This window comes from Vanacampus margaritifer, chromosome 3, assembly GCF_051991255.1.
Source record: "Vanacampus margaritifer isolate UIUO_Vmar chromosome 3, RoL_Vmar_1.0, whole genome shotgun sequence".
Classification (NCBI taxonomy): Eukaryota; Metazoa; Chordata; class Actinopteri; order Syngnathiformes; family Syngnathidae; genus Vanacampus; species Vanacampus margaritifer.
The window spans coordinates 16,193,993-16,209,327 of NC_135434.1; the positions used below are offsets into that span (position 1 = coordinate 16,193,993).

Consider the following 15,335-nt stretch of genomic DNA (forward strand, 5'->3'; position numbering starts at 1 on the left):
ATTTGCACATTGACTACAGTAGGTGGCAGTGGCGCTCTCATTCTCTTAGCTCTGCAGAGGCGTACTTACAACAATTTTAGAGATAAATGATACTATGTATCGTCGCGGTGGAGTTGGAGGCGCAAAATGTTTTTTTTTTCCTGGGGGTGTGTAACAAAAAATATTTGAGTAGCACCACCCTAAACATACTCCAAAAGCAACAGTAAATATGACGGCAAATGGCCTGCTCTAGAAAGTGGCCTGAACTGAACCCAACAGGCTTGAGAGGATATTTTTCACTCATTGAAGATAAAGGTGAATTATTGTTCCTCTGTCAAAATTTTCCAATTGTTAAATGTGATTTTCAGAGGTGGGTAGTAACGAGTTACTCCGTTACTTTTACCTGAGTAACTTTTTTTTTGGGGGGGGGGGGGGGGGGTGGGTACTTCTAAGAGTAGTTTTACCACACAATACTTTTTACTTTTACTTGAGTAGATGTGTGAAGAAGTAATGCTACTTACTGTTCACTATATTGGGCTACACTTGAGTTGTTACCACGCCGCCCCATTCATACATTAGATTTACTGTATTTTCATGTAAGCACTCCGCTTGACTGAGTGGGAGCATTTGTGAGCCTGATGGGAGTGATGTAACGTCCACGAACGAATCGAGACTTTTGACCGGCTCTTTAATGTGACGATGGGTACCGAGACCAGTTCAAGCTCCTAACCCCCACCACACCCCACCCCACCTCCCCCGCGCGCCACCGTTCGCTTTTGGCGGGAGCGTCATCTTATTAACAAGAATCAAACAATGAACTTGTAAGTGGGTCGTTAAGCTCTGAAACGAGCAAAAAAAAAAAGAGGTCACTGCATTTTGCACATGCCTGCTTTAGCACCATGTCAGAAGTTAGAACACAACAAGCTCAAAATTATTATTATTTTTTTATATATTTTATGATTTGAAGATGCCAGCATTCGCACATCATTTTATGTCTTTTGTCTAACTGATGACATTTTTAAGTTACTTAGTACATGAGTATCCTTTTCAGCGAATACTTTTTTACATGTACTTGAGTGATTTTTTTTCTGACTCCTTTTTACTTTTACTTGAGTAATATTATTTGGAACTAACGCTACTCTTACTTGAGTAAATTTTTGGGCTACTCTACCCACCTCTGGTGATTTAAATTTTTTTGCGAAATCCATTGTGTTGGTGTAGTTTGTCACTATACTAAAACTAAATCCTACCTACAGTAACTGTACATTCTGAAGTTGTACTATATCGAGTTTGACACCTGCGACTGAACTGAGATATTTCTGTGTTGGCTAGTCTAGACGTCGTAGATTCAAGATTGTAGATGGCGTTACTTGGAGTAAGAGCCTTAGCCTACAGTTTAATCATCTTAAGAGGACATACAATGTATTACGTAGAAGTAGGAACATCTACATTGACCTAAACTGTAAATCTAAAGTGTAGATGACAGATTTAAAACCTGTATGGAATATTGCCTTAGAGATTGGCTAGTTTATATAAAAGTCAAAACTTCTAAGATATTGCATGTGTTATCCAAAGCTGAAAAAATGGCACTGTGCCCAATTGACTTAAGTTGATGGGACAAATAAACAAGGTGTTAAAAAAGGAGGCTGCACTGCAAGCTGACCGGGCAGGGAAAGGTGAAACGGTCGTCACTCTTCTCAGGAAATGCAGCTTACGTGGTGACGTCACCCTCTGGACTCAGGCGATATATACACGTTCCCGAGGCAGGAAATTCAATCTTACAAACTAGGCTAAATCATGCTAGCAACCAGGGCTCTGCTGTCCAAAAAAACACTGGCTGTTCTCGCTCAACAGCCGGTCGCGTTTGCCCATCACGCAAACCATTGGGGGAACGCCAACGTTGCCGTGGTAAGTGACACAAATACAACATGAATCACAATTTCTACTTTTACCAGATTCTTTTTGACACAATTACCAGTACTTTGGTACAGTGTGCATACTTTTGACTCCGCTGTACACAGGTGTTCTCAGGATGTGGCTGGTTGGACGGGACTGACGTCCATGAGGGGGTCTAGTGAGTATGACGGGTTGTGTTTCATTTTTCACCACGCAGAGGTGTAACTCGCACCTCTGCCCTCAGCACCATGTACCACCTGAGCCGTAACGGCGCTCGCTTCCAGATGTTTGCTCCCAATCAGCAGCAGACTCAGGTGGTGGACCATGTGAAGAAGCAGCCCGTCTCTGGGGACAACCGGTACGTCTCACGCAGTCCGGTTTGATTTGCCCTGGTGGTATTATGGTCGGTGGTGTTTGGCTTCTGCACAGGAACATGATGGTGGAGTCGGCCCGCTTCAGTCATAACGAAGGAATGATGCAAATGCAGGATCTGTCCAAGCTGGACGTCGACGCCTTTGATGCTGTCATCTTTCCCGGAGGTCACGGGGTCATCAAGAACCTGTGAGGAGAAGTAATGAGTTAGGGCGTAGACACAGGACAGAGGAAATTAAGTCTAATGTCGCTTTTTTTTTCTTGAGGTCGTCTTTTGTGAAGGATGGCAAAGACTGCAAGCTGCACCAGGATGTGGAAAGAGTGCTCAAAGATTTCCACCGCTTACAGAAACCAATTGGGTGGGCATCTCTTAGTTGAATTGTAGAGCAGGGGTGTCCAAACTTTTTTCTCTGAGGACCACATACATAAAAATCACTTCGATTTTTAAAAATCTTTTTAAGACCTTTATTTATCAACTCATTCACTGCCATAAGTTCATTAAAAAAAGAATATTAAAAATTAGGGGCGACAGGCGATTAACATTTTTAATTGTAATTAATCGCATGACTTCACAAGTTAACTCACGATTAATCACAAACTTTAGATCGGTTCTAAATGTAAAATAAAAAAATCTAGTTTTTCATACTCTTGTTAACAAAAGTGGGGAAAAAAGTAAAACTAATAGAAATAGTTGAAACAATTTTTTGACGTTTATAGCCGTCAATGGCAGTGAATGAATTAATAAAATAAGTAAATCAAGCAGTTGCATATATATATATATATATATATATATATATATATAAAACCCACCAGAAAATATCAGCACCCAAATCCCTTCTCTACATTCAGAACCAAAATAGAAGCAAACTGAATTGAGAATTATTCATTATTCATATATGTTCACAATTCTTAACACAGATCAAGAAGTGTAGGAAAACATTTTTGCATGTAAAAATTAACTTTATTCAACACAGTATTCTGAAGAGAAGTGTTACTTTAATTGCAAATAGTTAATATGCATATTTGCACATTTAGAAAAGCTCTACAGCATATACAATTCATTTATTAGTAGCAGATGTAATTTTTAGTATATGCCGCAGCCCGCTTAAAAATGGATGGTGGGCCACAAATGGCCCCCGGGCCATCATTTTGACACCATGCTGAAACGTGTCCATACATACTGTGCAGAAGAAAAACTTATAATAATTAATATAATAACTAATTCATTTTCTACTTGTGAAAACCTCATTCTTTGTCACTTGTACCCTTCATTCAATTACTCAGATTTTGTTCACATAATATTTTTATTATTATTATTATTTTTGCCAACGATGAACTAGTGGTTAGCAAGTTATAAAAAAAAAAAACCTTCAAAGTTTGTCTTTTTTTAAATTTTATTTCTAATGTACTTAAAAAAAACTATCTGTGTAATTTGAATGTACATTATGTATGTATGTGTACACTGTATCAAAGGCTGAACCAAGTTTCTGGTCTCATGGATGTGATACAAGCTTTATTATTTAATATATTTTATGACACAATAGTTAGTGACCTTTTATTTATTTATCTGGCACTCAACAAATACTTCATATATTGAAAGAAAACCCAATACTAAAACAAATGAAAACAACAGTTACAAAAAGTCATATAAAAAAAGAAACTTACTCTAAAAAATAATTTAAACTAAGTGAATAAAAACAAATACAAAAGTCAAAATGAAATAAAAACTAATTATAATGATAAATCCAAAACGAATTTATTACTGAAAAGTATTATCTGCTTAAAAGCTGTGTTTTTTATTTATGTTTTTATTTTTATTTTTTTAATGCAGCTCAATAGGTTTGTGCAGTTCTACCTAATAATGTGTCCTATAACTGTTTTCTGTGTGATGAAGTGAGAAAGGATGGATGAACGAATTGTCCCAAGGCTTATTATCACCTTTAAAATATAATCTGAAAACAGGTGCAATATTTGTGATTAGCTAAAAGAGAGCCAGATTTTAAGATAAACAAACACTTGTCATGAAATTCCATCATCCACGTTGGAACAGGACAAAAGCCCTTCCAGCGTGATTTGTCTGCTGAAGCCAGTTGACATTGTGCTTGTCATGCAGTCTGTCCAGCACGGCTCCTGTGCTGGCATGCCGGGTGCTGCCCAGCCTGGAGGTGACGATGGGCTACGAACGTGATGACAAAAGCCTCTGGGGGAAGTGGCCTCATACAAACATGGTGCAGGCTGTGAAGAGCATGGGTGCGCGTCACAGCGTCCGTGAGCCATACATATCCTTCAGAAAAATTCATCAAAACAAAAAATGATCTATTTTGCTGTTTGTTGTTGTGACCTTGACCTTCCTTTTTGCACGAAGCCCACGTGGACGAGAAGAACAAAGTGGTCAGCACGCCCTCCTTCATGTGGGAGACGGAGCTCCACTATCACTATATATTTGACGGCATTGGAAATATGGTCAAGCATGTCATGCGCATGTCGACCAAGTGATGCCACAGTGGAAAGTACAGTAGTTTTGTTGACATAATGACTTCCGTATTACAGTAAATAGACTCAACAAGGACACAAATTAGACCTGATACAAGAGCTGTTACAAAAATACCTGCCTTTAGAAAGATCATAACTTCACTTTTGATTAACAATGTCAGAGGTCTTCATTTAATAATACTGTGTTTGCTGCCACTGTCATGTAGCCAAATAACTAAACAACTCTTGTATTAAATGTCACAGATGTACTGTACCTACTCGAGTGTCCAATGGGTGTAAAAGATTTAGTTCACGCAGGAACTTTGTGTCATTGTCATTTTGTGACTGGTGTGTGTGATTGACGGTCGCTGTTTAAAGCCCCAATGTGACCACTAGATGTCGCTATAGCATAGAACGCATCAACATGCACGTAGAAACACTCAGAAGCAGGTGGCTTCGCAGCTGGTGTGAAGCCCGGCGAGCGAGGCCATAACACCGAGATAGCCGGATTTGGCCAGAGCAGCTAACAAGAGCGATTAGCGGGACAAGCTAGTAAAAAAAAAAAAAAAAAAAAAGCTAGTAAAAGCTTGTGCGAGCAAAGCAGAAAGTGACAAGCAACGGGAGCCAATCACGGGGCTCAGCGATGATCACCTGCATGGCCCAGCTGTGGAAAGTTAGCAGCGTCGACCCATTACAAGCACCACCAGAGTTAGCTACGTTCGAAAAGTTGTCCTTTGGGCATCCGTAGCAGGAAGCTGGCGATGAAACATGGCAGACTCTAGTAAAGTGAGACTAGAGCCATGTAAAATAATTTATGATTATATATATATATATATATATATATATATATATATATATATATATATACACACTTCAGTGGTCAACATTTTCCAGATCAGACTTGATATTCAGCACCATTGCAAACCATTAGGATGGATCATTAAAAGCAATCACACATTTAGATACAGCAAACAGCTATTCATTGATTTCCTAATGAGAGCTAGGCTAAATTTTAGCAATCACACTAAAATGATTTATTAAATTATTTTTTTATTTTTACAATAGTCAACAGAAATGTGCAACATTTATATCAGACATGTTGTCTCTTAGTCACTACTCAGTACCTGTAACTAAATTGTCCCCTTCACTTATTTGCTAAAATTGTTGGAAATCACTGCACTGCACTCAAGACTTGCATGTTAGCTTAATTGAAGACTCAGTTTGTGTAAAGCTTAATTGAAGACTCAGTTTGTGTAAATAGCTGCATTTGTATGTGGGCTCCAATTGACTGCCGATCGGATCAATCCATGGTCTGCACTGCCTCTCATGTAAAGTTAGCTTGGACAGGCTCTAGCTCACCCACAAACTTTATGAGGACAAGCACGAGACAAAATGGATGGAAATTTGAATTGGATGAGAGAGAAGGGCCAATTGCGCAAATTCAAACCTGGTCAGATATTTTTTTTTCCTTTTATGACAGGAAAACAAATAAAACCATCAACCAATCCTGAAAGAAGATTTACCAACTTTTTTTTTCAGAATAAAGCAATTTATTCAATACAAACATATAAAAACAACCAGACAATATAAAACTTTTCATTTTTGACAAAACCTCCGAAGTTTTCACTCGAGGTGTAGCGTCTCATTTTGGGGTTATTTGAGTAGAAACAGTTCGCAGTGTCACAATGTCACAGGTTGTCATGTGACAAAAACAGCTTTTGTCATTTCTCAGTTATAGAAAAAAAACATGGGCACAATTTATAAAAGACTGAATCATTCACAGTGCTGTCTTCACATTAGTGAATTGTAAACAGGTTTGCATATTAGAACTCACTTCACAAAACATAAGAGCAAAGCTCAACGCAGAAAAAGGCAATATAACATTTTCCTGTATTAGTTATTCCATCCGTTACATTTTTACATCAATACATTATGCAAGTAAAAATTTGCACATCTCAACAGATAAACATGCTGATCGATAAAATGATTTCAGGGAAAAAGGGCAAGATAGACTAAAATATCTTTACTGAAAAGAATAATTAACATTACCAACTGCCCTGAGGTGTTTGTACTAAAACATTAATTATATTAGATTTGAGAACAAGAATGTCAGTAGTAGGGGAAAGTAGGACAAAACACATTTCCATTTTGGAATAAAAATAATTGTCTTAAGCTTTCTTTTTATTAATAAAAAAAATCTTTAACCTGAAATAACACCTTCATAGGTTTGTCAGCTGCTGGTTACACGGAGGGCTGCACCAGCGGAACGCCACTAAACATTTGCGCAATGTGCAGGGCCTTGCCACAATATTTCATGAGTGGCTGAGTATCATTGTGGTGACGTGGACACAGTCACATGCTGCCAGGTCATAAAAATACATCAAATCCATATATTGTTTTACAACAATACTTAACCATATTTATAATTTCATATGTCTCTGTGGATGAAATAGCGAAGCTTGTGGTAAAAATGTATGCCAGCGGCCTACCTTACATTCAAATGAATGGGAGCAAGCCTGGCCTTTCAAAATATCCCCATTTTTTCATCTTTGTTCTTGCCCACGTCCTTTTTCTGTAGCAACCTAGATCTAATTTGACAGTCACTTTCAGTGATAAAAATACAAGAGAGCCTCAGAATGCAATGCAGGCTTGCGAACCGCTCAATGTTCGGGGGTGAACGGTCATCTGTCATTTTTTATGCGACGGTCGGGTCCTAGACGGGTTCGGAATCTAGTTTCGTTTCAAAGATGTGTCTGTGTGTGATTGTCAACAAAACCCAACACAGTTGCAAAAACTTTTCTACAATTAAATAATCCCTTCTCAGCAGAAACAAAAACAAGACAATGCCATTGGATGACAAATGTGGACAAACCGCTTTACAGTACAGTCTTGGATTCTTTTAGTCTGCTCGAACAGACGATTGAAGCTTTTGTCTATGTCTTTCCACATGGAAATGTTTAGGCAGCTGTTGTCTGCTACTTGATGTCATTCTCTGACGCACCTGTGGAAACAAAGAGCATTGCAGCATTGAAGTATAGCTTTGAACAGAGTGACTTTCCCAGGGTTTCTGCAGGTATCATCAAATCCAATTTTAATGCTTTTTAATGCCATTTTTAATGCCATACTGCATAATTATACACACACATATATGTGCATACATACATACTTATATCTATATGCTGTTTATATATTAGGGCTGTCATTACAATTATCGTAATTAATCATGATTTCCATAATTAACTTGCGATTCATCATAAATTAACCGCACATTATATCTCTAAATGTACAATAAAATATTTTTGTTCAAGTTTTTCTTACTCTTGTTAATTCATATAAAAGTGGACAAATGGTTACCAAATACAAATGTGCTTATATCATTTCGTTAATTGACACAGTCATTTTATAGTAAGTAATTCATAAAGTCACAGTTAACAGTTATGTTTAAAAGGAGTGTGAAACATTGAGTAGATTTGTGTTGAGGTATTTTTTCTGGCCCTCAGTGGCATTAGTGTTTCATGTTGGACATTGGTGATTTTTTCTTTCTTTCTTCAAATTTAGAGCAGTTGGTATTTTGAACATGAAGCAACTCGTGGCATTAAATTGTTAATGCCTATCGACATTCTAGTTAATGCTTCTTTATGCCATTTAAGGCCTCAATTGAAGCAAAATCCAATTAATGACTTTTGAATGACCTGCGGAAGCCCCGTTTTCCATAAGGAATTTGCATGCAAACACAAGTTGACTAAAGATAAAAAGGTGTGAGTGACAGGCAAGAGGCAGGCAGGCGAGCAATGAAGGGAAATCAAGGAAGTGAGGGCAGCCAAAGAGTGACGGACCGAGTTCTTCTTCTAGAGCAGTGCTGAGTTGGCGTCAGAGTCCGAATCGTGTCCAGGTGCGAGGTAGGGCTCGTGGGGACAGAAGGTCTCCTGAGCCCGTCTGTAATCTTGGTACTCCTGCCGAAGAGCGTTGAAACGCGCCTCGCTAAGGGATTGGCGGTACTGGCTGCAAGGTGTGTTGGAAACAGTTGGGCAGGCTGGGGGAGGCGGGCCTGAGGGAGGGCATGGGGGACAGGAAATGCATGGACGGATGTCAGGGGAAAAGCTCACGATAATCACAACACTTAAGGGGCAAACACATGCGATTCCATCACATTCAACGTCAATCCCAATGGCACATGCGACAACAAGATCAAACATCAAAAAAGTGACATCACCTTTGTTTCTTTGGTCCTGGAGGCCAGCAGGTTGATCGCACACAAGCCTCCCTCCGCCTGTTTGGAAATCTGCTTGTGAATGATCGAACCTCAAGGCCTCCAGGACTTCAGAGTCCACACATGCGTCAGTAGAATCCCACTCATAACTTTCATCTACTGACGTGTTCCTTCTACTGGAATACACAAAAGCAATCAGTCAGAATGATACAATGCCATAGACAGGATGTGAGACAAAATCTGCATTATTTTGGCAACAACAATAAATCCCTCCACCAAGTCCTGTTTGGTGTCTATTTCCCGGTGAGGTAATGTTTCACCTTTTCGATCTCCTCTCACGTGGATCCAGTTCAGTTCTGTGCCGCTCACCCTCCTCGGTGGTCTCAGGGGAGCTGAGCAGTGTGGGAGTGATGGACATTGACTGGCGGAAGAGACCGGCACTGCCCCTCCCACTGCTCTGACTGGCATAGCTGGCCCGCCCTCCTTCTCTGACCTCTCGGGGCTCGGTCTCGCCCACCCTCCTCATCATTCTGTCTGCCTGTCTGTAACTGTCACCCTCCCTCTGAGGGAAAGGCATGCAGTAGGGCGAGGGCCAGCTGATGCCTCGGGGTAGGTACGACCTCGGGGGGCCTGTTCTGGGGTCCATCAGTCTCAAGTTCTCTGGTCTGGGCCCTGGCCAAGGGTGATGATTGGGGACTGGGATGTTAGTGGGCATGGGATAGTACTTGTACTGAGCAGATCTTAGGGTATCTGGATAAGAGGGGGACCACCTTGAGGAATCAGCGAAAACTGTCGCTTGCCTTCTTGGATCGCAGTGTTCCGACATTGGGGGGCTTTCTCTGGGTGGGTACATGGTAGGAGTGAAGTAGGAGGGACTAGATCTTTGTGCACATCGGGGCCTCTCCAAGCTCCCCATGGTGGGACGCCTGAGGGGGACGTACTCTCTCCAGGAAGGACCTGGCCTGAGAAAGGAAGATGGAGTGCGGCCTAAACTGTAAGACTTCACCCTGACATCTGGGCTCGGGAACTCATCCCAGTAACATTTCTCAGAGACGTATGTCCTCGGGCTCTCAATGTGCTCCCATCTCGGGGAGCCAAAACTGATAGATTTCTTAAGGAAGGGACGGGGGGGTCCCATACCTGAGAGTGTTCTACAAGGGCCGACGCTTAAGGATTTTTTCAGAAATGGCACAGGGGCTTGATTTATCCGCAGTGCGATGTTATTGGTCCTGTTTCCCGGAGAACCTTGTCTTTGGGATTGCTTTGATAAAGACTCACTGCTGTCCACAAAGCTCGGAGTATGTTTTGATACTATATCTACCATGCCTTTCGCGGCATTGAGCAAAGTGTGAGCTGGTCTGGATCCCATTCTTGACTCACCGCTTTTATTCTCAGCTCGAATCTGTGTTTTTTCATTGTACAGTTGTTTGCTAGTTTTTTGTGGAGCAGGTGATAGTGGTCTTAGGTCGTCTGGAAACCTTACTCGAGGTAGAGACTCCCTTGCTTCAAGCTGAGGCCTGCAGTCATGTTTCTCTGGCGAAAGTGACGTTTCAAAACAACCCTTCAATTTATTTGACTTAGTTTCCGCACTTTCCTGGACGTGAACCTCCCAGTTTTTAGGGACTACATCAGGCTTCGCCACTATGGATTGCACAGATTTCTGGTCCAAACGTTGACCACCCGTATCTGTAACCTCAGAACCTTTCACAGGTTCATCTACACTCATCTCAATAAAACCTGGAAGGCTCAAATATTCCAGAATTGCACTTGTCTGCAGTGACGACATTTTAGGAGGAGATGCAGCTGGCTTGGTCTTGAATGACCCTGACATTCTGGGGATAGACAATTGGGATCGATCACTTTCGGCTTCTTCTACAAGAGTCAATGTAGACATCGGGCTGGGACTATCAGAGAAAAGACATTTGTCACTTCTCCTGGAGCGTGCGCGGACACCTTCTCTTTCTGATCCAAAGCTGTGACGGTCATCACCGCCATCATGTTTAGTCCCTTTGGCATTTGATTTTACTTGATGCTCAAAGGGTAAGGGAGGGATACCCGGGGGACCGGAATCCTTTGTGGCTGCGTATGATGTTGAAGCAGTAAAAGTTGGACTTCCAGACCGCTTACTGTAGACTAAAGGAATTGGAGAAGCTGAATCCCAATTCCGAGTGCCATACGCATATGAATTCCTGGACCGTGAGGGAGCACCTCCAACACCATTATTTCCCCTTAGGCCCTCTGTCATGGACTTACTACACAGATCATAATCTCTGTGAGGACTCAGTGACTTGACTCTTACCGACGTTGCTAAACATCGAACTGTGGCGTTTTCAAATGTGACATCCGTAGAAGGCATGGCAAGGGAGGTGTTTTGAGTCACCGGAGAATGTGATGAATCACCTGCAAGAGAGTCTGTAGTTTCTGCACGCGAATGAGAATTCTGGAACTGCTGTGATACTGCCGACGCGGGCTCCCAGTGGCTCTTTACTGGGACGAGGGTCGTTATGGCTGTAACAGGGCTAATGTTCCAATCAATGTGAGATGTAGGAACTCTGTCCGTAGGACTACTCGTGCTCCCAAAGTAACACGCCCTTCGATAGTCTGCTACCCGACTTGTGTGGCCTGAGGTTTTGTGTTTTTGACGGAGCGTAACATCTTGTAGTTTCCATACAGGTTCTTCATCTGACTGGGATACGCTACATTTAGGGCTCTCTTTCCCATCATCTCTGGTTCTGTGATTGCTTGTATAGCGTTTTAGCTCACGCTCCATTTCCTCCCTCTCCTTGGCTAGTTGTATGCACTTTTGGATGCTATCGCTCTCCAGTTCACTGCCAAGTTGTGTGGTAAGTGTGCTATCATCAGTAAGGAGACTGGCCATTGGTTGATATCCTGCTGTCTGTGGTCTGTCTGCCTCTCTATCCAAAATATAAGTTCTCCTTGACAAAATGGGGAAAAGGTCTTCAGTGCGGGCTGGCATGCGATGCCTTTTCAGAGAATCACTGTTTTTTTTCTCACTGTTGTCTGAATAGAAGCTCACTCTTTCCAGGAGGTTCTCTGAGCCATGCTCATCATCGGAGTAAAAGCAGCCATGACGGGAGAAGTTCCGAGCAATGCTCCGTACTCTTCCAGGGGAGGAAGAAGATCTAGTAAGATCCAGGACATCCACAGTAAGCGGCGAATCCTTCTTGTCGTCCTTGTCGGAACTCAGGAGACTTGATTTGGGGGAGTCCCTAAACGATGTGCGGTTGCTTCCTGAGCCACTTGCGCCACCATTGCTTTGCAAAATGTCCTTGAGATTTTTCTTAGTGGAGGGACTGGAGCTCTCAATCAGAGGTTGGATTATGAAACGTCCATCTGGACCTCTGTGAATAGACTCCAAAGATGTTGGGGAAGGAGCCTGGGACCCCAGGTGGCTCTCAAAGAGTGTGTAATGCGGTGGTGGAGACGACTTGGTCAAAAGCTGCTTGCGCTGGTCTTGGTATTCTCCTCGACTTCCTTTATCAAAGGAGGAACGATCGAACGAGGAGGAGGTGGGGAAGAAGGGAATGGGTGGACACAGTTTCAGCTTCAAGACACTGTCTGGGCTGCGGGGAGGAGAGCGAGTTCTAAAGGGGGGGAAAAGACAAAGAGCAAAAGCAGAATTAAACCAAACATGTTTAAAACGTTAACTTCTAAAGTATTTGTAGTTTTCTTTTTCAGCTCAACGATATTATTTAAATTGAGTGGCTTACTCTGAAGATGGACTCTTCTGGAAAGCAGATGGAACATCTACGAGAAGTACAACATTTTTTAAAATTCAAGACAATATACAGCATATTGCGCCTATATTCGTCACTCATGTTTTACCTTTTCTCTTCCTGCGCCGGCGCTCTCTCCAGTTTCTCATATAGCAAGCTGTTACTAATGAGAGCACAATGGCCATGAAAAGGAAGCACACCCCTCCGACCACACCTGCCAGGAGTGGCGCAGGGACCAGCTCCAAGAAACTCGGGCTTAGGGGGTAAATTTCCATCCCTGTTTCATCAGACAGACAACAGTTAGTCAAGTTGGTAATCACATTTTGGAATAGATACATTCTTTTAAATATGTAAAAAACTTGAACTTTTGTAATTTACCTTCAGTAGATACAGTGACAAAATCACTTGGCTCACTGCGCACTTGATTGCTGCGGGACATCAGCCTCAGATCATAATTGGAGTCCTGAGCAACAAGAAAATTTTGTTAACGCTTCATTGAACATTTTAGCATAAAAAAAATTCCCATTTTGAAATCCACACAATCCGAAATCCGCCTTACGCGAAACAGTTGTTGTACAAGGATTTCACTCTCATTGGCACTGATGTTGCTGCTGAGAATGACCCACTGGCCCTGATTCCGACGAGCCTGCAGCACATAACTTGTCAGCGGACAGGATGGAATCTCAGGAGGTGACCACTGGAGGAGAACACCTTGTCTGGTCCGGTTAGCAGACAAGATTATGGGCGGTTCGAGTGCTAGTAGAGTGGTGGTGACAGTTGGGGCTTCTGTTGGCACAGCTGGGAGGAGAAAACAGACTTAGGTCCAGGCCAAGACAAAAGCGGCTAGTATTGTCAAGACTACACAAATATTCACAAACCTTGGGTTCTTACAGTAACAATTTCACTGAAAGGTCCAGAGCCGAGTTTATTCTGAGGTAAGACACTGAACTGATAACTAGTTGCAGCCAGGAGACCGGTAACCAACAAGTAGTTTTTGGATGTGGGCACAGGTAAAGATGCCCATTCGTGTTTACCTCTGGATGCTTGCTTGAACCTGATGAAATAACAGGAATGCTAGCCTTTGCGTTTGCATGTTGGAAGATGACAAGTACTAGAGTTGTATGTTATTTACCATACAGTGAACTTCTGGGTGTATCCACCATCAAACCCAGGCACCCAGGACACATTGGCCTGGTTTATCTCTGTGCTCATAGATACTGAAGACACAGCATGAGGACTGGTACCTAAGCAAAACACACAGAAATGATTGTGAAAAGACACACAAATACATGCGGATTATTCACCTTTTGCATCTGTTCTAAATACCGGTACTTATTTTGACATGGACTCACTTACCCAGGACCATTACCACAGTGCCGGCACTGACAGTTGCCACACGATTAGAGGCCAAGCATTCCCAGCCACCGTGGTGGTCTTTACTGAGAGGCTGCAGCAGGAGGGAACCATTAACCAACATAAAGTATGGAGAACGAGGAATAGGGCCAATCTGGTAGGGAAGACATCATCGGTTAAAAAAAAAAAAAGAATGGCCAACACACTTGTACAAATCTACAAAAGCGTGGAACTGCTAATGCGGAGTAAAGATTTGTGACTGGCAAATACGTTTAAACTAGGGGTGTCATTTTTATAATTTTAATAATATAAAATAATAATTATAATTTTTTATATCTGTTCTAAATGTACAATAAAACGTACAATAATTTTTTTTTCTAAGTTTTCCTACTCTTGTTAAAATAAAATAAAAAGTGTGATATTGAGCTTGTGTTGAGGTCATTTTTCTGCCACTAGATGGCATTATTGCATTTGTAAGACGGTGACAGCTCAGTGCATTTTTCTTTTCATATTAAGAGCTATCTAATCTTTAACATGAAGTAACTTGTGAAATTCTGCACATTTTAAAAATTTGAAAAATGCAATTTGACCGCAGTCTCCAAAAATATACACATTGTTATGAAATTTATTACTCTTAAATTTTGACGTGGACGTGTCTGCTCCGTTGCGACTGGAATTTCCCCAGTAAAGGTTTTCCAAGTCATTAATCGTGCATAAAAAAAAGAAAAGAAGTGGCATTAAAGGAACTCTAAATTAACTCAAAAGTAATGCACTAATGTTGACACCCCTAGTTTAAACCTATTTAAATATGCACGAACATACTTGTAGGCTAAATCACAGACATAATGTATGTATATATATATATATATCATAAAAATTACAACTAAACAATGTGTACTTACTTTATTTTCAAAAGTATTGGTATAATGCAGGCCAAAATAGCATTTTTCTTTTAATTTGTGCACGTGAAAGCCAATATACCCTGTGGCATTATAGGAAAAAAATGCACATATTTTAGCATTTAGCCTACAAGTACATTCAAACACACAAATACATTTACATATTTACTTCAAGTATATTCAAATGCATTCAAACGTATTTGCCAGTCAAAAATGTTTACTCCACATTGGCAGGTACACGCTTGTGTACAAATCCTCTATGATGACGAGCAAAAAAAAAACTGCACCTTGCTCCATGTTATGTTTGGCGCGGGATCACCACTAGCTTCACAAGGGATGATCAACTCTCTGCCCACCTCCTGAAGATACTCAGGCCGAGGAGGCACTTGGAATGTGGGTGGATCCTGGAACATAGAG

The 15,335-nt window shown here is 41.4% G+C and overlaps 2 protein-coding genes across 5 annotated transcripts in view; one reads left to right on the plus strand and one right to left on the minus strand.

The window, feature by feature from the left end:
• Positions 1–1,713: 1,713 nt before the first annotated feature.
• gatd3l (glutamine amidotransferase class 1 domain containing 3, like) lies at positions 1,714–5,040 on the plus strand. Its single transcript, XM_077560260.1, has 7 exons — positions 1,714–1,887; positions 2,001–2,053; positions 2,120–2,233; positions 2,305–2,436; positions 2,514–2,606; positions 4,361–4,526; positions 4,609–5,040. The coding sequence occupies exons 1-7, from the start codon at positions 1,777–1,779 to the stop codon at positions 4,741–4,743; spliced, it is 804 nt and encodes a 267-aa protein (XP_077416386.1). The 5' UTR covers positions 1,714–1,776; the 3' UTR covers positions 4,744–5,040.
• Positions 5,041–6,253: 1,213 nt separating this feature from the next.
• Positions 6,254–15,335, minus strand: part of igsf9b (immunoglobulin superfamily, member 9b) — a 32,227-nt gene continuing 23,145 nt past the window's right edge. For 2 of the 4 annotated variants that reach the window (XM_077562077.1, XM_077562080.1), the window contains 11 exons: positions 15,206–15,322; positions 14,023–14,173; positions 13,799–13,910; positions 13,545–13,720; positions 13,226–13,464; positions 13,045–13,129; positions 12,776–12,943; positions 12,661–12,697; positions 9,250–12,534; positions 8,556–9,105; positions 6,254–7,720 (listed from right to left, as the gene is read on the minus strand). In XM_077562077.1, the coding sequence (XP_077418203.1) occupies positions 8,568–9,105; positions 9,250–12,534; positions 12,661–12,697; positions 12,776–12,943; positions 13,045–13,129; positions 13,226–13,464; positions 13,545–13,720; positions 13,799–13,910; positions 14,023–14,173; positions 15,206–15,322 (4,908 nt within the window). In that variant the 3' untranslated portion in view covers positions 6,254–7,720; positions 8,556–8,567. The remainder of the gene's footprint in view (positions 7,721–8,555; positions 9,106–9,249; positions 12,535–12,660; positions 12,698–12,775; positions 12,944–13,044; positions 13,130–13,225; positions 13,465–13,544; positions 13,721–13,798; positions 13,911–14,022; positions 14,174–15,205; positions 15,323–15,335) is intronic. The other 2 variants (XM_077562078.1, XM_077562079.1) reach the window with 2 other exon arrangements.